The sequence below is a fragment of the Eleginops maclovinus genome, chromosome 14 (assembly GCF_036324505.1).
Source record: "Eleginops maclovinus isolate JMC-PN-2008 ecotype Puerto Natales chromosome 14, JC_Emac_rtc_rv5, whole genome shotgun sequence".
Classification (NCBI taxonomy): Eukaryota; Metazoa; Chordata; class Actinopteri; order Perciformes; family Eleginopidae; genus Eleginops; species Eleginops maclovinus.
In genome coordinates this window covers 3,412,170-3,438,267 of record NC_086362.1, presented here as the reverse complement: position 1 = coordinate 3,438,267, position 26,098 = coordinate 3,412,170, and the positions used below count along the sequence as shown (strand labels likewise).

At 41.6% G+C, this 26,098-nt stretch overlaps 1 protein-coding gene across 8 annotated transcripts in view; it reads left to right on the top strand.

Annotated features, from left to right (window-relative positions):
* si:ch211-200p22.4 (phosphatidylinositol-binding clathrin assembly protein) overlaps positions 1–26,098 on the top strand; it is a 68,824-nt gene that overhangs the window by 17,895 nt on the left and 24,831 nt on the right. For 5 of the 8 annotated variants that reach the window (XM_063900369.1, XM_063900368.1, XM_063900364.1 and 2 more), the window contains exons 2-11: positions 572–714; positions 16,134–16,209; positions 16,432–16,534; positions 17,433–17,526; positions 18,004–18,115; positions 18,293–18,399; positions 20,573–20,614; positions 22,093–22,113; positions 24,385–24,470; positions 24,980–25,103. In XM_063900369.1, the coding sequence (XP_063756439.1) occupies positions 572–714; positions 16,134–16,209; positions 16,432–16,534; positions 17,433–17,526; positions 18,004–18,115; positions 18,293–18,399; positions 20,573–20,614; positions 22,093–22,113; positions 24,385–24,470; positions 24,980–25,103 (908 nt within the window). The remainder of the gene's footprint in view (positions 1–571; positions 715–16,133; positions 16,210–16,431; positions 16,535–17,432; positions 17,527–18,003; positions 18,116–18,292; positions 18,400–20,572; positions 20,615–22,092; positions 22,114–24,384; positions 24,471–24,979; positions 25,104–26,098) is intronic. The other 3 variants (XM_063900370.1, XM_063900366.1, XM_063900365.1) reach the window with 1 other exon arrangement.

Here is a 26,098-nt window from a genome sequence, read left to right as displayed (position 1 = left end):
TGAGACCCTAGTGTCATTGAATTTTTAACAATTTAGATTACTTTCATGATGAATGTATTATTGCTCATGAGCTTTCCGTTGAATGGCAAACAGGTTAATCTCCTCTCCGTGAGATATAATGTGTTTTAAAAGCAAAACAAATTCTATTTAAGTGACAAAGAAGTCGATGTGAAAGTATACAATAAATACTGCGCACGCAAGACCTTTAGAAGTACTTTCCACTTGTTTACTTCTGAGTGTCCAAACTAATAGTTTCCTTATCTCTGCGAGTTGTGTAATTTTGCATTCCGGCACCTGGAGGTTCACTTTTCCCCCAGGTTCAGAAAATGTTGAATAAAAGTCAGGAGAGGAAGAGAAGGAGGTTAGAAAACGTTCTGCAGCTACCTGTCCGTTACACTTCTATTCAGTTAAGAATTCAGCCGTACTGTTTGTCTGTCCTTGGTACATCTGCGTCTGCATTTTCTGTGTGAAAAGCAATTTGCCGTTGTTGCTTTCAATCAGGGTTATCAATCCTTTAAAAGCTTTTCTCATTACTTCTATTGTGTAACTCTCCTTTGTATTCCTCTCTCAGATCTGATCCACTGCACCAATGAGATGAACGTGAGCATTCCCCAGCTGGCCGACACGCTGTTCGAGCGCACGGCCAACTCCAGCTGGGTGGTGGTCTTCAAAGCCCTCATCACCACCCACCACCTCATGATGTACGGCAACGAGGTAGGGAGGCTCTCTCACACACACACACACACACACACACACACACACACACACACACACACACACACACACACACACACACACTAAGGAAACCGCTCCAGGGCAGTCAAAGGGAGGCCACATCAACCAATCCATTAAGTCTGTCTCGCCCACACATTCATAAATACAAACATTTGGATCATTTATTCCAATCCTTCTGAGGACGTAAACACTGGACGCATGGCGTGAATAATAGAAATAGCTTTGGACTGCGGAGGAATTAATTATCTCCCCCGTAGACGAGCTGGAATGGTGAATAAAAAATGCATTATCGAGTGAATTAACTTAATACAAAAAGTTGGGGAAACAACACGGGTTTGCAGACTTTCATTCACCATCATTCAGGAAAATGAAAATCTATCCGACTTCTGGAACACCCGCTATGTTTGGGAGAACTTTTTTTTAATTAATTGACATTTTTCTTTCCACTGTTATAGGAGGGGAAAATCAGATCAAACCCCCTGCCAGTGGAACGTCTCACTTTAGATGCAGCGGTGCAGCGCCGCTTTGGAAACAGAGCAGATATTAATTCAGGACGAGAGTTGTGTTTTTTATTAATTTCCAACAAGATGGAAACACAGTTCGTTTTGTTCTTCAAATAAACTATCGTGTCCTGCATTTACATCCAATCCTCCCGTGTGCACACTGTGAATAATTCAGAACGCAATCCCCTTTCAAAACACTGAAAAATCACTTTGATATTCAGATGGACTGCAGCCATTTGGAGCCGGTGCATTGTCTAATGTATATTTGATGGAAACAGCAGTCCAGGCACAGACTGCTGCTTTGTTGTGACATATTTTCTTTGATCACAACATAAAATGTAGGATCCCAAGACTAATGTATAACCTTTGAACCTGAGCCAGGCTCGCTGCTTCTCACTGTTTGTTGCCTTTGCGCTAAGCTAAAACACTGATGGCTATAGCTTCATATTTACGGCCATTTACACTAGAGTTGCATCAATTTTTCTTACTTTAATCTTGCAAAAATAAGCAAATTTCTCAAAATATGGAACCATTTCTGTAAAGAACACGACCAGTTTTTGGCTGAATGCATCCAACAATTCTTGTAAATCTTAGCATTTCTGATCCCTTTAACCAAAAGGGGGTAATTATGGCCAGATATACATTATATATATCATACAAGGGCTACATCATTTCGTTATTTGAAATTTGCACCTGCCCGTACTGCAATTTCCATACAATCTCAATTAATTGTGCAGCCTTATAGTACACATCTTGATAGCAGAGGCTAATATCCTGAACTTCTTGTACACACACAGACACACCCTGCACCACATTCCTTTACATTTTAAAATAGGGAAGCGTCACTTCCTTGTTTAGTCCAGATTGCTTGTTTCGACATTATGTAACTCTTCTGTTCTCTGGTTCCTTGTTCATTAATCAAATTGTCCCCCCGAAAGAGGAAGGTGTGGGATCATTGTGCTGTTCGGTTCAAAACAAGCCTCCAGACTCACTGACACCCAAACAGCAGCACTAACATCATTTCCAGTGTAGGGAATCAGTCAAAAGAACTGCAAAATGATGCGCATTACTCACTTGCAGAAGACCTCACGTAGAGTTCAGACAGACATCAGGTCATCAGATGACTCGGTGATAAATGTCTTCGGAAATTCCCGCTCAATTTCTTTTTGATGAACCAAGTGGTGCTAAGTAGGTCACGGGGAGCAGGATGCAGTTTGGGGGTGTTCCCCGGCTGAAGGCGGATTCATCTGGCTGTTGTCGCTGTCAGAGGGAACTTTTTTGATGTCGATGTCTCAGCTAGAGTTAATTTACAATGATTGCAACGATGTGTTAATCCCTCACAGGCAGGGAAGGTTTGCACAGATCACAACCACCGCAGCGTTTGGTTGTCAGAGATGAAAAGAATACTAAATCTGGTCAACAATAACTTACTTTCACAATAAAATGTAGGGTTTTTATTGTGCTATCATCATTGTATTGTCTCAAATCCATTGCCAAAGGATAATATTAAAGGGATGGTGTGGATGTTTTGAAGTGAATATGATTAGTATTTAGATAAGATTACACTTACTTTATTGATCCCAATGTGGGAAATTGTTGTCACAGCCGCATGTAAACAAGTCACTTAAATAATACAATTAAATAGAAACTAAAAATAGACAGTAAATATATACATATCAGCAGTTAAAGATCAAGTGAAAACACAATATAAATATAAAGATCAAGTGAAAACACAGTAGAATAAATTAATTAACACTATTGCATTCTGCTTTCTCCCCACATTTCCCAGTAGCAACTTAGTAACTACAGCTGTTAGTGTAAAAAACATAATATACTTATCTTAATCCTTAAATGAATAACGCACAGCATACCTATAATGGAGCTTTAGTAATACTGTACACCTTTCCAGACAACATGCTGCTGTTTAAAGTCCTTTAAAAGCCCTGATTCAAACACCTGCAGCACCTTACAGCTCTGCGTTTGTGCTGTAGCCCCATGGAGCGAGGTAGCGGGCTGTAGCAGTGTGTGTGTGTGTGTGTGTGTGTGTGTTTGGTGTGTGTGTGTGTACTCATCAGGCTGCATCCATCAGGCCCGTCATGACGGGTGCTGCTGACGGAGGCTCGGCGACCAGGTGGTGTCCCTGCTACCTCACGGCCGCCCCATCCATTACAGTCGGAGCTGAGAGAAATCTGGCCGTAAAATTAGAAAGCACAGACCCACAGAATTGGGGTCAATAGACTGTACGTTCCTTTTCAGATCAACACGCTGACGGGCTGAGCTCGGCGGAGGATGGCCTTGCACATTGTGCCGTGAAAGAACACTTACAATGAGTGGGAAAGAGAAAAGCTGCTTCGCCTCGTCATTTCATCTGAGTTTTAGTCCGTTATGATGGATTTAAGAATCACGTAGCTGACGCAGAAAGCTGATTTCTATCTTTTGACATATTAGGTATCGGCCTATTTCCGATTTGATGGGTGGTGTATTGGGTTTTTGAAAAAGGATGAATGGTACAAAAGAAAAGGAGGAAGAAAGAAATGTATTGAGTTTGAAGGAAGGAAAGGAGATATGGGAAATAGTGGATAGAAAATGTAATATGGGGAAATAAGGGAGACAAGAAAGGAGGTAGAGAAGGAGAGACACAAGGTATGTATATAAGGAAAGATGTTATAGAAGGAAAGGAAGGTAAATGAAGGAAAGCAGGGGTTTGAGATGGGTAAGGAAATAGGAAGGTTACAAGGAGACGAGAAAGGAGGAAAAGATGTAGGAAAGGAAGGATATGTATAGGAGAGAAGGAAATGAGAAGGGATGGACATAGGAGACAGAATAGGAAAGGTAGAGAAGGAAAGTGGGAGGTAAGGAAGGAAAGAAGGTAGAGAAAGACATTAGGGAAGTAGGAAGTAGGCAAAGAGAGAAGGAAGAACACAAGGTAGGATTGAGGTGGTGAAAAACGGAGATAGAGAAAGAAAGAAGAAGGAAAGGATGATGTTGTAGAAGGAAAGGAAGATAAAGGAAGGAAAGGAGGGGTTTGAGAAGGGGAACACTATAGGAAGATGACAAGGAGACATGGAACATGGAAAGGAGAGGATAATGTATATTTTAGGAAGCACATTTAATAGAAGGAAAGAACATAGGAGACAGAACAGGAAATTGGAAAGAGGTCTGTTAAAGAAAAGAGGAGCTAGGGAAGGTTAGAAGGAGACGGGGAAGGACGTGTTTTGGGGTTAAATTACAGCAGTTGAAAGTGAATCAACAGCCTGTAATATCTGAGCGTATTTAAATGGAGTCCGTTCATTGTGCGTGTCTCTGGATGTCAGCGGTTTCAAAAGCAGCCCGTCTCCCTCTCTAATATATTCAGCCGTGCTTTCAGATCCAATGTGGGAATTTATTTACCATTCAGAGCGAATAGCAGGTGAATTAAGTTTTAATATCTCTTCATTGCCTCAGCTGCCATAATAGTCAGCGCGCGCTCGGGATCGTGATTAGAGTAACTGTGTGTGTGTGTGTGTGTGTGTGTGTGTGTGTGTGTGTTTGTGAGGAATAGTTGACAGGCTGCTATTGACTCGTTCAGTTCTTCACCTCCAGTATTTCCCTCCCTGCCAAGAAGCAATCCTGGCTCCCTCCCCAGTGACGCTCTCAATCTCGGACGCCACCAAGGGTCCGTCAATATCTCTGATCCCGAATCACATTCCCGTTTTTGTCCGGCCACAAAGCCCTTTCAAGCAGGGATGTCACGATACCACACATTTAGTAGTCGATACCGATACCAGGAAGTAGTCCAAAAAAGAAAAATCAATATTGGTTTTAAGACTGTGCTATATTTAGAATATTTTCACAGCTTTACCTTGCTGTCTGATGAGGGAACTGAAGCCGTTATCCATGCTCCTTTCAAAGCCACCAGACTCCACTCATTTTACCTCAAAGCACAAAGAAGCTGCTTGACTACAGCTGCCTCCATTGGTTGGTTTATCTGTGTGACTTTCAGGTCTAAATGTACAACTCGTCCGATAAGTACATCTCTTAGATTCCATAAGGGTTTGGAAACGCGTCGTTTTGATGCAAAAACATACATTTTCCAACAAAAATGACAAGGTTTGCATTTGAATTCACAAGGAATACTTCTCAAAAGGTACAGAATTGTAACCAAACCTTAAAAAATATCAAGTTAAAGGGACATTATTATGCCTTTTAGAGATTTCCGACACATTGAACGTGATGGGTTAAGGGACATCTCTAAGCGGTTGAATATTGTGTTAACTTCAATAGTGTGTATTTGTCAGACAGTTTATAGATCCCTTATCTTCATAGTCAACTATATATATATATATATATATTCTATAATCCCCGTTTATTTCTATTTCTATTTTGAGATGTTTCTATTTTAGCGTTGTTTATTTCTGTGTTTTAATTTCTAATTATGTGCAATGCCTTGTTTAGTTTTATGCTACTGCAACAAAAAAAAAATCCTAGTTTGGGATTAATAAAGTACTTCTTATCTTGACCAATCACAACAGAGCCGTCTAGCTAACCAATCAGAGCAGACTGGGCTGTGATTTCAGACAGAGGGTGAAAAGAGGAGCTGCAGCACAGGCAGTATGAGAGAAATAAAGAGCTTTCTGAACGTTAAAGCATGGAGACACGTCCCAGCAGATGTGGCCTCTTTGTCCCTGCATTATTGTGACTACATTTACAGATGAACAAACACAAAGCTGAAATAATCCACTAACAGGGATGTGAGACCATGTCCAGACTCATTGTCTAGACATGGTCTTGGTTGTTATCATGTGTCAGCGTGTGCCTCTGCTTCAAAGCCGTGTGTGTGATATGCTAATACAGTATGTACCACAAACAATCGTGCAGGAAACCCCAACAATAGCCCAGAGAGCCATTTATCAGTCCCAGCCTCAGACGTCCATCCCTCCCCTCTGAGACCGGGGTGCGTCCCCCACCAAAGATCCTGAACAAGGCTATAGGAAGAAGGAGAGGATGGGGTATGAAAAGGAAGGTTCGGTTGTTTTGAGTAGATGTAGTGAATGGGTGTAAGGACGAATGGAGTTTAATGGAAGGACTTGAATAATCAATATCCTCTTGGTTTTGTTCTAAAAAACCCTCTTTATTCGAAGGAAAAAAATGCTTTGTTTGCCAATTGACCTCTGCACAAAATCCAACCCCTGCACCCCAAAGCTGTCACACTTAAACCTAGTTTTTATTTTTATGATGAATAGCCTTTTTTTTAGTAGTTTTCCCTCAGTGTACTCGAGGAATGTCACAGCTCAGAGATTTGCCAGACCACACGGTACACTAAAACCCTTTTCTTTTTGCTGGAGTTTGTTTTCAAGGACGTCAAGACCTCTTTTAGAAAATACTACCCATCATGCTTTATTCCTCTGGACAGGGTAGTTGTGAGTGTCAGCGAGGAAAATTACCGTCTGATTGATTGCGCTTAAGTGCATCGGGGAATCAGGATAGAGAGCGGCGACTCTGTACATCAAAACCGAGCATAGGAGGGAGTTGAAAAGAGGGTGGGGGGGGAGAGTAGACAGAGTGGGGGAGTCATTAAGGACATGAGAGGAGACAGGGACGGTCTGGCGAGGACATGAGGAAAGTGCTGATGGTGGCGGGATACTTTCTTTTTCTCCTGTGTGTGTTGGGGGGGGAGGGTACCATAGAGGTGTGTGTTAGACAAAACGTTGAGTGTTTTATACAGCGGGGTAAAGTCGCCGCCACCAGTGTCCCAGATAGCAAACAGCACATTTGTTTCAGTGACTTCAGCGCCTCCTCCTCCTCCTCCTCCTCCTCCTCCGGGAAAGCGAGGTCCCAGAAAGAGGCAGAGATTTAAGAGATGATAGCGTGTGTTCAGAGGTGGAAGAAGTACTCGGATTATTAACTTAATTATTAGAAGCAATATCACACTTGTAAAAAATACTCAGGTGCAAGTCAAAGTCCTGCATTCCAAACTGTGCCGTCGTGATTGCTCAACCGCTTAGAGATGTCCCGCCCCTTCGCCTATCGCAAACAATGTCTTGGAAGGCTGGCTAAAAAGAGGAGCAAGTGTTACATAGTGATGTCACTATGGTAAAAGTAGGAGCATTAAAAGTACTTCACATACCACATTATCCAAAATAGACGATTTAAGCACCAGATCATTTGTGTATTTATTTTTTTGAATGTTTCAAAGTTACTGGTGGATTAATGTCGTCATTACGCCATGTTGCACTTGGGAAAAGTTAGGCACTACTCTGTAGCTTAACTGATAATATTAAAATATAATGTGTCTCGATTTATATTTCCTATTAATAACTTAAATCTGCAAAGTAACCACTAATGAAATATGTAAAATCAATGAGTAAAAAGTACAAAATGTAACTACTTAATGTAGTGGAGTAAAAGCAGTGTATTCAAATACTGAAATAAAGTAAAGTGACCTTGTGTTTTTAACTTAAGAACTGTGTGCGTGCGTGCGTGATATTACGAAAGACAGATTTTATCGAAGGAATGAAAGCCGTTGAGGAACGACGGAAAGGGAAGAGAGATTTGCTGACACAAGCACTGTGTCAATGGGAACCCAGAGGTTGTTATTTGTGTGTGTGTGGTCACCCTGACTCTGATGGGGGTCACTTGTGATAATCTGAAGAGCTTCAATGCACACACACACAAAGTCATCACACACGTGGCTCCTAGCAGCTGCTGGTGTGGCGAACATAAAGATGATTAGTGTAGCGACACATTGCTGTGTGTGTGTGTTTCAGACAATATCTTATCTGTTAAAAGTAGAAGTTCCAGGGTGAACCGTGACGAGCTGACACCCTCACCACACACTTCTTTACACTCCTTCAGGGAGATAAACACGTTTTTCCAACTCAATTAGATCGGCCGCTCCTTTGTGATCAATAGAGGAAAGTAATTGTTTTTTTTCTGTGTGTGTGTGTGTGTTGTCCTGTTGTGCTCAGCAGACTCAGCCAGGCAGAAACTTGCAGGGTACAACTCGCTAAATGGAAATTCCCCTAGTAAGGGATTTATTTGTGTTCCCTTTTTGTCTTCGGTACTGATTCAGGTTATACATTTTGGAGTATTCTGCTGAAACATAAACGAACTGTGTTGTGCTGAAACCCCTCCCCAGGAACAGCCATTGTCCAATCACAGCCCAGCAACTGTAACGTGTCTGTCAGACTTTGAATGAAGTTGAATTAGGTTACGTATAGTAAGAGCGACTCAGCATTTAAGGAGGTCGGAGTGAGGTTTATTATTATAGCCTTTGTATAACCACACAAATGTGAGGGAAGCAGTGTAAGGAATGGATGTAAGATGCATTGGTTAGCATGATGGGCTACCAATAGAGGTAACCAAGCATTACTTCCATGCACAAGGAGCACATCATTGAATAACTACATACGTTTCTTGGGGTAACAGATAGCGCTATAAGAAATAAGGCCCCAAAACTAGCTTTAGCCTCTTTTTTTTTACTTACGAAACCTGCACACGAGTCAGTGCACGTAGCCATAAAGTACTAGTATTATTTTGCAACCTTTTTACAAGATTTTTGTTTAACAAGTCATTTAGAAACATGAAAATGAATTTACTCATGGAACTGATCTTTATTATAGCGGATGAAATCTACGTAATCATTGCTTTTCTGCTATGTCATGATTAAAGGGAAGCCTGACTTGCAGAACTATCAATTTAAGAAACATTCCCCTCATAACCATTGTTTTAGGAAATAAAACCAGTGAGAAATGGCTGTCTCAGTCAGGTTTTGTAATAAAGCACATCTTTTATGACCTCCTGAGTCCTCATACCTTGCTGTACATGTGTGGGGGTGGGGGGTGTTAGAGAGCAAACTGTAGCACAGCTGCTAATGTTCCATGAAATGGCCAAATCCAAACTTTCCACCCCAGAGGCTTCCTTGCATGCAGGGCAACAAACTGAAAAATAACTCTCTCTTATTTTCATTTTTCCTGTTATGAGGTAATCAAGATTTTTCTCCAGAGATTCTCTTTTTTTAATGTTTGCTCAGTTACTCTCTTCTTAAAGCGCACTGCCTGGGAGAAGTCGTTGTACTCCTTGCCTTAGCCTCTTTTAAAGTGCCAGTTTTAATTAGCAGCAGTACTGTAATTAGCTCCGCTGCTGCCACCCCTTGATACAATTGCAGTAGAAACACTTCTATTAGCTGTTTCAGTGCATTTGATCTCCAGTTAAACATTATTGAGTAAAATAACAGAAACCGATTCCCAGTAAACAAACCCTTTCTAGTTTAATCTGTACGGTCTTTATCAGTTTAAACACCTGAGCGTTACAGCCCGTATTTACATAAGGTGACGCTCATTCAGGAATGTGGTTTCTGACTGGCAGATACATTAGTCTGATAAATATAGAAGCAGGGGGATTATAGTATAGAAGTAGGGACATAGGAAGAGCAAATTAATCCATTTCTTTTACCACTTTACAGTTTCCTTTTATTGATCCCCACAACATAGAAACACAAGAGTTTGTGTTATGGCCATTAGTTTAATTTATTTCTGCACATACTTTAAATACTACAATTCCCATGAGCCTCGTCCACTGTTGCTATGCAGGCTGTGCCAGACATAAACACTAATCAAATCAAAACCTCTTCCCATTAAAGTTTTAGAGCCAAGATTGCAACAAAGGAGCAGCATTCATCCAATACTGGCTCAAAATATAAACTGAACTGATTAAACATTTAAATATCTGTATCCAATGTATAATCTTTAGTTTGAAGGGGCCCTAGTATGCTCTTTGGGGTTCTCCCTTTCCTGTATGTGTTTTTTTGTGTGCATGTAAATGGTCTACAAAGGCTAAAATCCCTACAGAGGGAATTTCTCCTACATTAAAGGATGTCAACATGTCACAGTAGACGCACAAAATACAAATATGAAACCTGAAGTTATCTTGAAAGGGCCCCTTTAATTGAATGCCATTCCTTACCTAAATCCTCCTGGGGAGTACAGTGTTGAATCAACCTCTTTTTGCCCATCCAATCCAACATATATCCAACATATTATTCCTTGAACTCTTTACCCCTTACTTTGGCTACTAGCTTACACTGTAGGCTTAATTCCCAGAAGATCGGCTCTGATATTGATGCTGTACCGCTACCTGACTCCTTGCACTTCATGTTTCTGTCAATAATGAACAAGTCATTACTAGCACCCTGTTCGCATTAGCGCTTCAAATTATGACTCGTGTTGCTAAGCTGCATCATTGACCTCGCCGTCGCACTACACTTATCCACCAGCAAATGCTCCCATGAGAGCTGGAGCCCACACACTATCAGCCTTGTCACCTTGTAGGCACACATCCCCCCCCCCCACACACACACACACACACGTTTAAACAGAGACGTTGCTTTAATCCCATCATCTTCAGCACCCACCCAGCTTCCCTTTGTGACTGTTTCTTTCACACTTTGATTGGATTTCGAGGCTAAATGGTAGATTGCGTAAGAGAGGAGGAGAAATACTACGTAGGAGAAAGGCGGAGGAGGAGGAAAAAAGAGATGAAGGCGTAGAGTCCCAGCTTGTGTTTGTGTGTGCGTTCACGTGTGTCTGTATCCACACGTCTGTGTTTCTTCGCTTGCAGAAGAGCTGCTTTCATTCAACCAAGCCCGATCACGACTCATTCTTCTCCTGTGAGTCACCACCTTTCAGCGGAACTCCAATCGCACTCCGTTCTGACACATTTTGTGTGAAGTAGTCGAACTCAGCCGCCAAAAATGAATTCCCAGTTGGTCCTTCTGACCCCCCTTGGAGATAACCGTCTGTGTTCTCTGTAAACAGTAGCCACAGTATGTTGTGACTTAAAAAGGAATATATATTTTGACCCCGGTTGCCTCCTCCCTGCTGGCTCTTTGTACACATTGGCAGGTCCGACGAGGGCAGAACTGTTTTCAAGTTCCTAGATACCATAAAACCTGACGTCAGTGAGCTGCACTCTGGTGTTCATCAGCCAGGCTGGTCTGAGAACTTTTATTTTTTATTTATACCAAAGGGAGGGGAGATGAAAAAGATCTGATGTCAGTGAGTGCAGCCCTTTTCTTGGCAGCGTACGCACTTCTGTTGCAGCCTTGAGTAACCATTCGAAAAATTGTTATTTGCTCAAAAAGTGCTGCTTTAATCTAATATGTAACGGGGTCGGATGGTTTAATGATGGCGTAATGAGGGGGTTTCAGATGGGGTGCACTCTTGGCATCAGAAATGAAACGTTGCACTCACTAGTTCTTAATGAGCCTACATTTATGTTTGTATCTATTTAGGGATTTCTCTGTTACAGCCTGGGGCTCACAAGTAAACAGAACTTAAATATATAATCTCAAACCATCTCCCAAACTGCTATCCCTTCATCATGTTTGTTGAGGTGATAAGCAGAGAACGTAAACCCTCCATTTAGTTCTACATTGAGGCAGTTGGGTTGCAGTAATTTCCCCCCTCATGATATAATGAACTTCTGCACAGTGTTAAAACTCAACAATGCTTTACTCAAAGTGTATTTCCTGGATTGTATTACATCATCTCACCTGTACCTGAACCAACATTCCCCCTAGCAGTGTTGGAGAAAGTACTCAGGATGCTTACTTGAGTAAAAGTAGAATATCTGTGGTCTTAAAGTCAAAATCCTGAAGTAAAAGTTAGGGAGTATTATCAGTACACTGTATTTTGGGTATCAAAGGTACCGAGTATGTGGCCTGGCTCTTTTTTATCGTATAGTAGAAACATATCATTGATTTTTTTCAGTACTAAATAAATGTTGAGTCAATTTAAGACCATTTCTTAATATTATGCATCTTAGAAATTGCATCACATCATGTGTTTTCATATGTAGTTAGTAACTATGAGGGTTTTGTAAATGTAGTAGAGTAAAAGTACGATACTTGCCTCTGAAATGTAGTGGAGTAAAAGTAAATGTTTTCCATCAAATAGAAATACTCAAGTACAAACAGTACTTAAATACAACAATTGGAACCAAAATCAAAGTATATGTGCGAGGGCGATAACATTGTATCGGGTCTTTCGTGTGTCAGAAAAAGCTTTAAAACCACTCACACTGAAGGTCACTTGCATAAAAGGATTTGTAACAGATTTTAAACCTTACTTTTGTCATTTAGCTCACAATAATACCTTCATCCAGCCACAATCTGCTGTGAAAATACTGCAACCGTCTACACAGCTTCTCCTCTCCATGACATGACTACTAGTTTTCAAAAAGGGAAAGAAAACCACTCCAGGTCAGCGCTGAGGCCATGGTGTTCAGTTACTAGGGAAACCACCAACTTCTGCACTTTTGGGAGGAAGAGGGTGAAAGCCAGATGCCGGCAGCTCTATGTATAGCTCTGTTGAGGTTGAGAGAGGGAGTGGCTCTGGATCTACATGTATCAATAATGCATGAGGTTGTTCCCCGATATGCTAACATGAATTATTTGACGAGCCGACCTGATTCTCTGTCTCCCCCTCATCTCTATCTCCTCTCAATTCCTACGCCGTCTCTCAAAATCTGGATCTCAGAACAGCATCTTTTTCTTGGAACCCTCTCCGTCGAATAATCTAGGGCTCAGCGGGTTTCTGAGTCTCCGTCTCTCTCTCTCTGTGCCGAGTGTTTCTCCCCCTTTTATAGATGTTTTCCTTTTTAACTACATCCATGCTTTTTGTGTGGGTTCTCCCAGCCTCCGCATTTGTATTTGACGCCGAGGGAGATACGCAGGCACTCGTCAGATGGACTTTTTTGATGAGGAGGAGAGCAGGCGGCACACACGATGAGGCAGAGAAATAGCTCATGAAGGTTCTCTTGTTATTTCTTTCTCTTTATCCGAGACCATCCTGCCTAAGTTTCCCTGTTTTAACTTTAGTTACTCTTACATACATCCAGAAAGCATCTTCTCTAACCTCTTCCTCTGTCATGCTGCAAAGAGCATAGACAATCATTCTGAGTGCATTTTACCCACTACCATCTTGGTTTTAGCCATATACCATATTAAACAAGTGGAGCTTCTGAACATGACAACACCCCTTAGTTTGTGGACTAACGTTATTGAGTTTATCTTTGGCATTTTGGCCGTTGCAGGCTTGGGTGTAACTAATTCCAACCAAATACTGACAGATAGTTTGAGGTGACTAAAATGGTACGATTAACTTGAATGAAAAGTTCTGAGACAAAAACAAGGACAACCCAAACCAGACAACACTGTTGTAGCAACCTTTTAAACATGCAACACACTACTTTATCGTGTATTTGACTCCAATTGGTGGATCATTTACAAAATGAATATGAATGTGTATCAAAAACTACTTCTAACTACAGATAAAGACCATAAAGTCACCAGGAAAATGTTGACTTAAGGGTCAAATCAAGTGAGAAGTAGGATCATTTTCTCATAGACTTCCATACAACCAGATTTATTTTCCACAACCAGTAACCCCCTGCTGGCCAACTTTCTTCCCACATACAGGAGCTGAATCCCCTCATGGAACAGCATTAACAAAGTTGTGTCCCCAAAGCATGAGCAAACACACAAAACAACGATAAGAACAAACTGGAATCCTTTATGCCTTTTTAAACAATCCCAGAGCCCTTGGAAATGTGTCAGTTCAGCTGAATCCAACACACATGCCCGCAAGCATATTTGTGTACACACACACACACACACACACACACACACACACACACACACACACACACACACACACACACACACACACACACACACACACACACACACACACACACACACACACACACACACACACACACACACACACACACACACAGAGGCTCCAAACAGCCAGTGAGGGCTGGTTTCCTGCCAGATAGGGAATTGGCTAACTGGCAAATCTCAGATCATTTTAAGTCAGTTGGACAGAGACGGCCTTAAAGTTAAGATGTTTTTGGGAAGCCTGAGGCCTCAGTTCCCAAAACTATGGATGATGGCCAAGACCAATTTCACTGCGCTGCACATGAGGGACAAAACGCAAGTTGGCTTCAGGCCTTAAGAGACCGAGTCCGAGTTAAATCTCAAGTCAAGGGTCAACAGTTCAAGCCGTGTCTCAAGTCTCCCAAAGGATTTGACTTGGCAACAGTATCTCTGGAGATCTTCACCGCAGATGAATTATATCCTGTTCAGTAGTCAAACTAAGATAAGGGAAACAGATGTCTTACTATCTCCAAGCACAAAACTTAACCTCAAGTTTTGATTCTGGTTGTTCTTGTAAAATCCCATCTATTGTTGCATTATTTGCACCTGCAGATAAAAAACCCTCCGAGGCCAAAAGCTGGTTGTGTATGGAAGTTGTTTTTAGCAGATGGAAACATTATTCTTTGATCTCAATCATAAGAAAAGGCTATAAAATTGGATTTACTGATGATTGTAAAACAACAATAAGTAAGTTTATTACAATAAGTACGTTTATTACAGTAAGTAAGTTTATTACAGTAAGTAAAAGACTTTAGCACTTTTTGTCTTCCAGCTTTGCAAATACCATCTTTTAGAGGTTTCAAACATTGGTCGATCTCTAGCTTATACCGTCGAATGTGTTGTTGTGTTTATCTTTCAGTTCACAAAGGCCCAAGGTCTTGGAAGGTCTTCAATCCAAGGATAAATCTTACCTAATAGAGATTTCATAAACACTGCTCAGACCATCACGACATGGTTTGCTTTCTGGTTTCTGTGACAGTGTCTTTTTTTTCAAAGCATGAGACATTTGACTTAGTTCCAAAGCAGGCCCATAATGCTGGCTCAAATTTTGATGCCAATCTCATTTAGAAAACCAAGATGGTTTATAGAGAAATATTGACTAGATACCAGCATCTGCTTAGGGACCATCGTCCACCCAGAGGTCTGACTACTATCTGAATCTCCAGCCCCAGACCACCAGAAATCTGGTCTTGAGATGGTAAATAAGTAAAGCCTTCTCTAGCAGTAATATCTCAACATGTGGGGCTGCAACTCTCATTAAAACAAGGGAACACATGTTTAATAGAGCTGCAACAGTAAAAAGGAAAGACGGATTTGGCGACACCCAGGTGTGTGAGTCCCAGCATATGTAAATGTGACAGGAGCTGGAGTTGGAAAAAGAGCAGACGCACTGAGCCAACCTTCCCTGGAAAATGGGAGCTCTCAGCACCTGCTTAGTCGCATCAGATCTGTCGAAATGAACAAGTAACTAGTGTTGAGTTTGAAGACAGCGCAACACGGGGATCAAGTTTCTGTTCTCAGTGGAAACATTTTCAAACTGGGGTGTAGACGAGAGAGGGATGCCATGATGCATCACTTTCCTGAGAATAAGTTTTACCTTTTTTTGATGTGATCTCATTAACATTTTCAAGCGGGTATTGCATAATCATTTATTATATTGTGCTGCCAGTCTTCTGCTTTCTCCCAAAGGTTAATTAATATTTTCTTCCACCGCCGCCTCCTCTTGCCATTTGTCCTCACTCGCACAGTTCGGTGTGTGTGTGCTACTCAAAGGAGTCCTAATGAATGACTGGGAAAGAAACGGACCTAAAAGAACATCTAAGAACCTACATTTATTATTCAATCACCACCAGCGTTTAACGTCCTGCGACTGAAGTGTTTGAGCGGCGGCAGAGACGGCTGTGGCTGCATTTTAATTTCATGTCAGTGATGAATCAAAGCATTCTTCGTTATTAGCTGTTGGCTTATGAGCACGAGCAATTACCATCTGTCAGACAGTGTTGATGCGTTTCGGTAGATCGGTTCTTATCAGCTATGCAAATCACCGTTCAAGACAAAGGAGGATGCTGATAACCTCCATTTCAATTATTTAGGGTGAAGAGTTTTGATTGTTGTTGGAGATTAAATTGTCTGCCATTTTCCTAACCCTAACCCTAAACCTGCTTAACATTTCTCTTCTTTCTTTCTTTTCCCAGCGTTTAATCCAGTACTTGGCCTCCAGAAACACTCTGTTCAACCTGAACAACTTCCTGGATAAGGGAGCTCTGCAAGGTAAAACACTAACGGTCTTTTTTAATTGTTTGTTCCTAAAGAACTAAATGGGCCGAATTAACCTCAAAGGATATTAAACAGAGCTGCAGAATCAATCCAGGGAAAGCTTTAAAAAAGTTTAAATTAAATCAATTAATCAACCACTCAAGTCCACACTTTCTGTACAGTTTAATATGTATACAACAGTCAGTTTATTCCCTCTCTCTCCTCTTTTCCTCCCAGGTTACGACATGTCGACCTTCATCAGGCGGTACAGCCGTTACCTGAACGAGAAGGCCATGTCCTACAGACTGGTGGCTGTGGACTTCACCAAGATGAAGAGGGGGTAAACGGCAACCGCACTCCTCATTTTGTCACAGTGTTCAGCCTATCGCACAATCGCCGTGGAACAGCAAACTGCAGTTTTGTTGTTTTCTGTCCCAAAATGTCAAATTTCTGCACCATTGTAATATGGTAAAGCATACACCTGCGACTGTGGCGGTTGGAGACTTGTATGATGGTAACAGTGGGGGTCTCATATCCCGAGGCTGTGTTTGAAAGATCTGGTTTAATTTCAGAAAGTCCAACTGTTGTGGAATGACTCAGAGTCCTCTCTCGTGGCGCTCCTGCTGATCAGACTCGTTATCTATTTGCAAAAATGGGTTTCAGGCTCTGTATGTAGCAACGCTTTCATCTCAAGAAGCCATTATGGTCTACCTGCCAGCACTGTGAACCTGAAATCATTAGTATTCACAGTGTTATGTATGTAGAAATGTATACAATGGGTTCTAAGCACCAAGAAACTAGCAGATGCCTAATTGCATATCATGGGCCGTTTGCATAAATTGCATTAATTAGCATTAATTAGCCCAAAAACCCAAATGGACCCCTCCAATTTTGACAATATTGGAGGGGTCTTGGGGTTTATTGAGGATGCTGAATCCATTTTTGACATTTTCAGATTGGAAATGGTAATTGAAACCTGAAATCGGCCATGTTTTAAAGCCCAATAGGCAGTTTTTAATGAATTTTGAGTCGGTTTTGAAGTTCTAGGGGATGCTGGATTAGGGAGAAGTGTTTCTATAGATCTTGTGCATACCTGAGCAAACTCTTGTATGCAAAAGACTTTTTCCCCTTCATTCCTCACCATTTCTTCACTAATTTGCATCCCACATTTGCATATGAATTTCCCTAAACAAGGTTCCCCGCTACAATTGTTTGTTTTTGTTTTCCTGGTGTGTCAGGATTGACGGTGTGATGCGTACCATGAACACAGAGAAGCTGATCAAGACGCTGCCCATCATCCAGAACCAGCTCGACGCTTTGCTGGATTTCCAGGTATTGAGTGTGTGTGTGTCTTTATGCATTGTTAAAGGGGTCGATTCTTTTTTCCAATCAAAATGTAAATTGAAACAGTTTGCAAAGTTTTGAAGCCTCTCTTTTTTATTGACGGAGGGTAAGAAAGCGTACGATGTTTGAGTTCTAGCGTTTGTGTTTGTACTAAAGGGAGAGAGGGATTTGAAGAAATTGGTGGGTGCATTGTGGTTTGTGCCAGCGAGCTTCAAAGAGCGATAAAACAGGATGGTGAAAGTTCTCGTGTGTGTGTGTGTGTGTGTGTGTGTGTGTGTGTGTGTGTGTGTGTGTGTGTGTGTGTGTGTGTGTGTGTGTGTGTGTGTGTGTGTGTGTGTGTGTGTGTGATGTTTCTTCCCACCTAAAATAAATTGACAGTGTGTGCAGATGCCTCATAGCAAGAGAGGGGATGGTGTTTGGGAAAAGGGTCGTTCCCTTTACCTCTTTCTCTTTCTCCCCCCTCAGGCCAATCCTAACGAGCTGACCAACGGAGTGATCAATTCGGCTTTCATGCTGCTCTTCAAAGACTCCATTAGGCTGTTTGCTGCCTACAATGAAGGGGTCATCAACCTATTGGGTACACACACACACACACACACACACACACACACACACACACTCTGGCAAATATGTAAATATAAACCCAACACAGGTTTTGGACAAGCTGTTCCAGACACCTTTCCTCCCTCCCTTCTTTCAGCACTTTGTATTCTTCATTCATTTCTCATCGTCCCGTCTCTTCCTGTCCTTACAGAGAAATACTTTGACATGAAGAAGAACCAGTGCAAAGACGCTCTGGACATCTACAAGAAATTCCTTTACAGGATGACAAAGCTGTCAGAGTTCCTCAAAGTGGCCGAGGTACACACACACACACACACACACACACACACACGCACACAACTCACAGACACACACACTTTGAGGACATTGAGGTACAAACACGCAGATCAGGGATAAGATTTTCTAGGGACTTTTAAAAATATTTTACCCCCAGAATTAGTTTTGGGAAAGCAGCATTTGGGGCTTTTCCCTTTCCTGTGGTCCCTTATATAGTTTTAGTGTATGTAAATGGTCTGCAAAGGCTAAAATCCCCCCAAAAGGGAGTTTTTGTATTAACAAAGTGACATCATTATGTAACACTAGCGCTTCTTTTGGCTAGCACTCCAACACATTGTACGTGATAGGATAAGGGGCGGGACATCTCTTTGCGTTTGAAACAAACCAGCCGGCTAACCAATCAGAGCAGACTGGGCTCTGGTTTCAGACAGAGAGTGAAAACTGGCAGTCTGAGAAAAATAAAGAGCTTTTTGAACATTAAAGCATGAGACACTTCAAACTAAAGGGAAAAAAATTTGAAATATGAAGCTAAAAATAGTATTTTAGGGCCCCTTTAAGTTTTCATGACCAGATCCCATAAACACATGTATGAATTGATTACTTCCTATACCTCTCTTGGGTATTTTTTAACACAAAGACCCCTTACTGCCACACTTTTTGCCAACACAGCGACTGTAACGTGCGCAGACAATGTACCTGTGTTCTCCTCACTGCCCCACTTGCTGTACAGACACTTATACTCACATACACATGCACCCAAAATAACCTGAAGATGGAGGATGTGGTTAGGCGCTCCTTTAGCTCCCTCTCTCCTCCATGTAATCCTCTCTTATCCCCCCCTACCCCCCTCCCCGTGACAAAGATGGATACTCGTGCGACTCTCGTCCGCCCAGCGCCCACAGATCATCCCTCTCTCTCTGTCTCTCTCTATCTCTCCCTCTCTCCCTCTCCTCCCGTGCCCCTCTCTCTTCCCTTCTTCTTTTGTTTCTGCATACCTGAACCAGCTACACACACACTGGTGGTTTTCCCTTTAATGTACAATCAAATAGAGAGTCCCCACTACATCTTATTGTCTTTCTAATTAGACTTTAAGGAGCTCAGGGAAAATACGGTTCTTCTACAGACAACACAACAGTGCTTAATTAAATAAAACACTTCCCTTTAGTGTTTCGACTTATATTGAGGTGCTCTGACACATTTTAAAGGCTTTCCTAAGCTTGACTCCCGGCATAATCTGTCAATCTAAGTGATTACCTGGAGTCTGAAGGGGGTCAAAATCCACCCTAAAAGAACTCAAATGACATCTTCTGTCTGTAAAAATGTCTATATAGGATATATAACGTCCACAAGATGACAACTTTCTCAGTTATAGTGCAAGAAAGCAGGTTGGTCTTTAGCTTTTTACCACCTACTGTTCTGCCCACCAGCTCGATTCAGAGCTATTAAGAAAAGTTACATGAAGTTGAAATATAACTTTTAGTAGATTTATGTTAAATAGGCAGTGTTCTGAAACAATCCAGATACAACTCATGGTAAAGGAGCTTGAAAAATGTGCTTTTTTAAACTGTTACTCATCTTTTATATGACAAATCAGGGCAATCACTTTCAGATGAGATGTTTCTAATTATGTCATTTTACAAACCAAGCTAAAAAGCAGGAGGTATTTGTTGAGCATGGCCATCCATAAAGAGGTAGGAATGCACTTTTATCATCCAAAATTAATGTTTTCTGCCCAGAAATCATAAGATAAAAGGTGTGTTAAACAACCGAGGTCTTGTTTTAAAACCCCGGGACTTAATGTTCTATATCTGTGTCCTGCGAAGTCCAACGAGTGTCGCCTGTCTGAGTTTTTATGGAGACGATTTTGGCGTAGCTGTCCCCTTTTTAAATGTATCCAGTGTCATATCATCACTTCCTCATTGGTCAGACACATGTATCACTGTCCAATCATCATTGTCATTCACTGTGAAGATTGGCTGGTCCAATCCAGATGTTTTCTTGTTTATTTCTGTTGTCGTTTATGTTGACGCTGCCACTGCATGAAGTAATGATTCCCCTGTTGTTTTTTTTCCTTTTTTTCATCTTTTTACAAATGGACCCTGCTTTTTCCTTTATTTCTCTTCCACATTTTATCCCACCTACCTTTTTTTTCTCCCCTTTTTTATTTTGTTAATTTGTTTGTTTTTCACGACAGCAAGTTGGAATAGATCAGGGTGACATCCTAGATCTCTCACAGGTCAGTATACATCTCACCTTCCTCTTCTCCTCATTCTCTTCTCCTTATCTGGCTCTCCTCTACCACTACATGTGCTCCCTCACCTTATCTCACCTCCACATTTACCTGTTCTCCCCTCTCGCTGCTCATTTTCTCTCCTTCACTTCCCATTTTTTATTCCAAACAAACATTTCATCCAACCCGATTATAAACTAAGCAACTCCCCCTCTGATTCGATTGATTTCCTGCTTTCTCTTTCGCCTCTAAATACTAATTATAGATCCCACAAAGGGCTTCTTAAACAGCGCGCCATCAGCAGCCCCCCCGCTGGCTTTATCACGCCGGGTACTGCGAGCTCAGACCTTGGTGATACAGAAATAATGATAATGGCAACAAGAAAGGGGCTACAAAAACAAGAGGGAATGGCTACGAGGGAATAGACTCCATGATTTCTGCCTTTCATCGTCAAGTTCTGTTTTTTTAATTGCCTTTTTTTATCTTATTGTGAATTCATTGAAGCGTGGTTTTCAGCCTTCTATTGTTTTATGAGAGGTCTGAAGGGAGACTATAGATATCCCTTTAGCTGTTACGCAACAGGCTGAGATCTGAGGGGTTTTACATTTGAATAATTTTGAATTCACCCTGATAATAAGAGCTGTCATTGGTGGATCAGATTTACCGTTGACGTGATGTGTGTTTAACAATAAGGCTGCAAACAAGGCTTTATTCTTTTAATATCAGCATGGTTTGATCTTGCTAACGTGCTTTAAATGTCTTCTTCTGCTAACAGTCCCAAAACTAATTCATTCTAATTCAAATATATTCATTTAACAGTGATATAAATCTAAAAAAGCTAATTAAATGTGACGTTTTTTATCCTTTCGTCGACTGTTTTATCAGTTTTCTGTCATGTAAATCAAAATTGGTGGGACAATTGACATTTTTTTTCAACCAGATACCAACATTTGACAGGAAATGTGTCCAAAAGTCACGCGTAAACATCTGTGAACCTTCTTAAAACCGGGTGTTATGGGTAACTGAGGCGTACATTGCAGCATCAAGTTTGATTGAGTGCTTCAAGTTGGAGATGGGGAAAAAAGGAAGCATTGTGCAAGCTATGCATGTAAAAAAAAAAGGAAGTTAATACTGCTAGGCTAACGTGAATGAGGGGATAATCATTACTTACAGTTTCTTCTTCGTTGTTTAGAACTTTGTGCCAGAAAGAAAGTAACAGGTCGCTAAAGTACGGCTACTTCTGCAGATACTCATATTAAAAAGTTGAGCTATTCCGCCTCAAGAAATCTGTACACGCATCCAACTGTAACCGTTCACAGCCTCAGTGAGACATGACCTCGGTCCGGCGGAACTAGAAGTCATTACAGCGTAAAGATGGACCGTTAACAGCATGAGGATGAGTGTGTGGGTGTCAGTAAGTTCACTGTGGTCGTTAAAATTATACGTTTCTCTTCTCCCCCACTCCCCCTCCTCGTCTGATGCAGAAAACAAAAGGATCACACATTGTAGGTGGTGGGTTGCATACTGTACTGCTTACCCCCCCCCTGCATGAACACCCTGTATGCGTGTGTGTGTGTGTGTGTGTGTGTGTGTGTGTGTGTGTGTGTGTGTGTGTGTGTGTGTGTGTGTGGGTGCAGAACACACCTTTACCTCATACACTTGCAGGCATGCTCTTGTGTTTCCTTTCCTGTGCCGAGCGATATGAGTACAATACGTGTGTGTTGGCCTCAGGTGGCTTGCTTCTAACACACACACACACACACACAGTCAGAGCTATGGCATGGCAAAGCGAAAGGCCATGAAACCTCATGAATATAAAATGAGGCTTCACCTCTCCGCCCCGCCGTCTACATCTGCATGAAAGAATCCCTGCTCCGGGTTTCTCATTTAAATCCCGCTACTCTCTCCCCCCCCCCCCCCCCCCCTGCTCTTTCTTCTAAGAAATTGCTTATTTCATATTTGTCATGCACAACATCGTTGTGTCAACATGCATGGCGGAGGAGCTTTAATAAAGAATGACCGGAGCATTACTGTGTCATTATCCTAAAGAAAGGAAACACGGGAGAGAAGAAAGGGGGATTTTCTTTCTCCAAAGTTATCTCTAAACGTCTTTGCATAAAAGATGCACAATATGTCAGAAAGGAAGACCCTGCTGAGTGTGTGTGTGTGTGTCAAAGCTAATATTGACCGTGCATACACTGGCTCCTCTTTTCCATTCCATTCACACACACTGACAGTTAAAGATGGCTTCTTTTTTTCTTCTGCTGTTTCTTTAACAACCGGGCAAGACTTTTGGCAAGAACACGCCAAGTCTAGCCAGCCGCAAAAAGAAGTCAGACGCCAAAATATGTGTGTGTGCAGGCCCTACCAAGAGCCCACGTTGCATTCTTGTGGACGGAGAGACAGACGTGACGTTGTCAGAAGTATTTCCTCTCCTCAGCCAGGACTTGTTTCCTCTCTCTGCTTGGCGTTAAGTGTGCTGAGAAAAAGAAACCACACGGTTGTGCACTTAATAACGATTCTGCTCTCCTGTCTCCCGCGGTTTCTCGAAGCATTAATGAGCATTAACTGAGGAGTCAAACTCACAGCAGAGTTGTGTTTCGCGTCGTAGCGTAGCAACAATCCCCTAGTAACCCGATCACTGAAGTTTTACTCTAGAATGTTTAAGCTCAAATTGAATGCAGCTCCCTTGAGCCATCTTATAAGGAATTTAGAGCCTGTAAATGTCAGGAAAGATGAGTTCATTTTTAATCAGATTCAGTTGAGACACACTTGGGTGCAGACTACATCCTGGCACTTATTCTCAAGTACAACAGGAGCTCAGAGTGTGGAGGGACACTTCCTGATAAGCAAGAAAACAAAAGGAAGTTTGGTTGTGTGCACGTCGTAGCGAAGCAACAATCACTTAAGTTGTACTCCAGATTGGTTACGCTCAAATTGAGTGCAGCTCCCTGTAGCCATTTTACAAGAAAGAGGAATTTAGAGGCTGTAAATGTCAGAGAAAGGGGTTTATTTTTAATCTCCATGTTGGAATAAATGCCAAAGGATTGGGTTAATAAAAGTTGGCAACACTTGGGTACCGACTATATCCTGGCACTCGTTTCTAATACAACAGGACCTCAGATTGTCGAGAAGACGCATCCTGATTAACAAGAAAACAAAAGGAAGTTGGGTTGTGTGCACATAGCAACACTCCCCTAGTATTCTCGATCACTTAGGTTGTACTCCAGATTGGTTAAACTCAAAGTGAGTGCAGATCCCTGAAGCTGACTTACAAGAAAGAGGAATGTAGAGCCCGGAAATGTCAGGAAAATGAGTTTATTTTCAATCCCTGTGTTGAATAAATGAGATTGGGTTAACAAGAAATGGGTACAGACTATATCCTGGCACTTATTCTCAACTGAACCTCAGACACTTCCGGATAAGCAAGAAAACCAAAGGATGTTGAACGGGTGAAATAAAACGAAGGAAACTCGCCCACTGATCGTGTGAAGAAGTGGCAATCTTCACCTTTTCTCCCCCTCGCTCTTTGTTTTCCAACCTCCTCCTTTGTTCTCTCTCTCTCTCCTTTGAGTCTCCTGCTAACTAACGGTGTGTGAGTGTTTGCTGCATGTTGCCATGGCTATTCCTGGAGCCTGATGCACTCTGTTACCTTCCTGTGAGACCAACTAACTCTGGGTGCTGCTGTGCTTGTGCCTGTTTGAAGGTCTTTTTAGTGCATATGAGAGAGAAAGAAAGAGTTGAGATGCTGACTGAATTTATTTCCTCATCTCCAGGCCCCCAGCAGCCTCCTGGAGGCGTTGGAGCAGCACCTGGCCTCCCTGGAGGGCAAGAAGACAAAGGAGTTGAACGCAGACGCCAGGTAGACATCTTAATGTCCAACTCCCAGTGGCCATTTTTAAACGGCAGCTGAAGACGCATCTTTTTAGATTAGCTTTTTTTTTTTTTAGCAACAACCCCTTTTTAATTGTTCTTAACATCTTTATTATACTTCATTTTGATTTATTTCATCTGGAGTTTCATTACTGACATGCCCTTTTAAATTGATCTTTTAATCTTTATTATTCAACATTTTTTATGTATTATTTTATTTATTTTATGGGTCTTATATGTTTTTATTGTATAGTTTAAATTGTGACATCCCCCTTCAAACGTTTAATATTATTCTTATTTGTTTTTATTTATTATTTTTATATTTGAAAGATTTATTCTGTGGGTTTATATATTTATCTATATTGTAGTACTATAAGCGACACACCCTTTTTATTAGTCTTTTTATCTTTATTATTGGTACCATCTTGTGAAAGCACCTGGTGTCTGAAAGGTGCCCGATTCTACTTGAGAATAAGTATGACATACTTCCTCTTGCAGGGCGTCCACCCTGTCCAGCGCCGTCTCGTCCCTCTCCTCCACCGGCATGTCCTTCAGCCGGATGGACGAGAAGGAGAAGCAGCAGGCCCTGGAGGAGGAGCAGGCCCGACTGCAGGCTCTCAAGGTAACTCGTTCTCCTCTTCTGTAACAAATTCCCTCTGAGGCAGCTGCGACTCGGAGCGGGAGCAGCAGAGACTCTCCTCCTCTCCTGCTGTGATTCTCAGGGTTTAAAAGTGTTTGTTTTTTTTAGATGTAGGACCATTAACCGTATAAAGTGCTGTCTATGCTTGATACTAGGGCTGCACAATTAAAGGATATTTTATCGAAATTGCAATGTGGTCCTGTGCCGTTTGCAAATTGCACTAAATGCAAAATATGTGAAAATACCCTCCTGTTTATAGTCCCGGACATTGGAAAAAATGTATAAACGGTAATTGCTACTGCACAGTAAAACCAGAAGTAGCAATTGTGAAAAGGCCCTGTTTAGTACGGATCATTGTAGTGTATTTTTCAGTAATAACCTAAATGATGTTTCAAAAAGATAATGTCCCTCAGAAACATGAATCATTTTTCAAAGATAATCACATTATTATAGGTCTATGGGAAAACTACTGGCCTGATGTGCATTACAGTTGGTAACAAGGTGTAGCATGAACCAAGGAGGAACCCATTAAATCTGGAGAAGATCCAAATCACCAGGCAGATACCTTTTTTACTTTGCTCTCTAAGATGCTTTTACCTCCCAATGTCATATTTTCCAGACCAGATTCTAATGTGTAAATGGGGTCTTTAACAACACCTAATGCAGTAGATAGTAACAGCACAGGGTTTATCCTCACCTAGCCTTTTACCTCTGTTTGACAGTCTGTTCAAATATTTCCACGTATGTTCTTTCTCTTCTGTGCGCTGAGTTTAAACACACAGAGCCTCCGAGTTCCTGTCAGGACACAAGGCCAATGATCTGTTGCTGTTAGAGTTTTTATATAGCTTGTTCTGTACGGCATTTTGTATTTTACACTTTGTTTTCTTTTAAACATTTCACACGTTTTCACTCATGCATAGGAACTTCCATACTAAAGGATCCTTTTTAGTATTCAGGGAGAAAATGTGCATACAAAT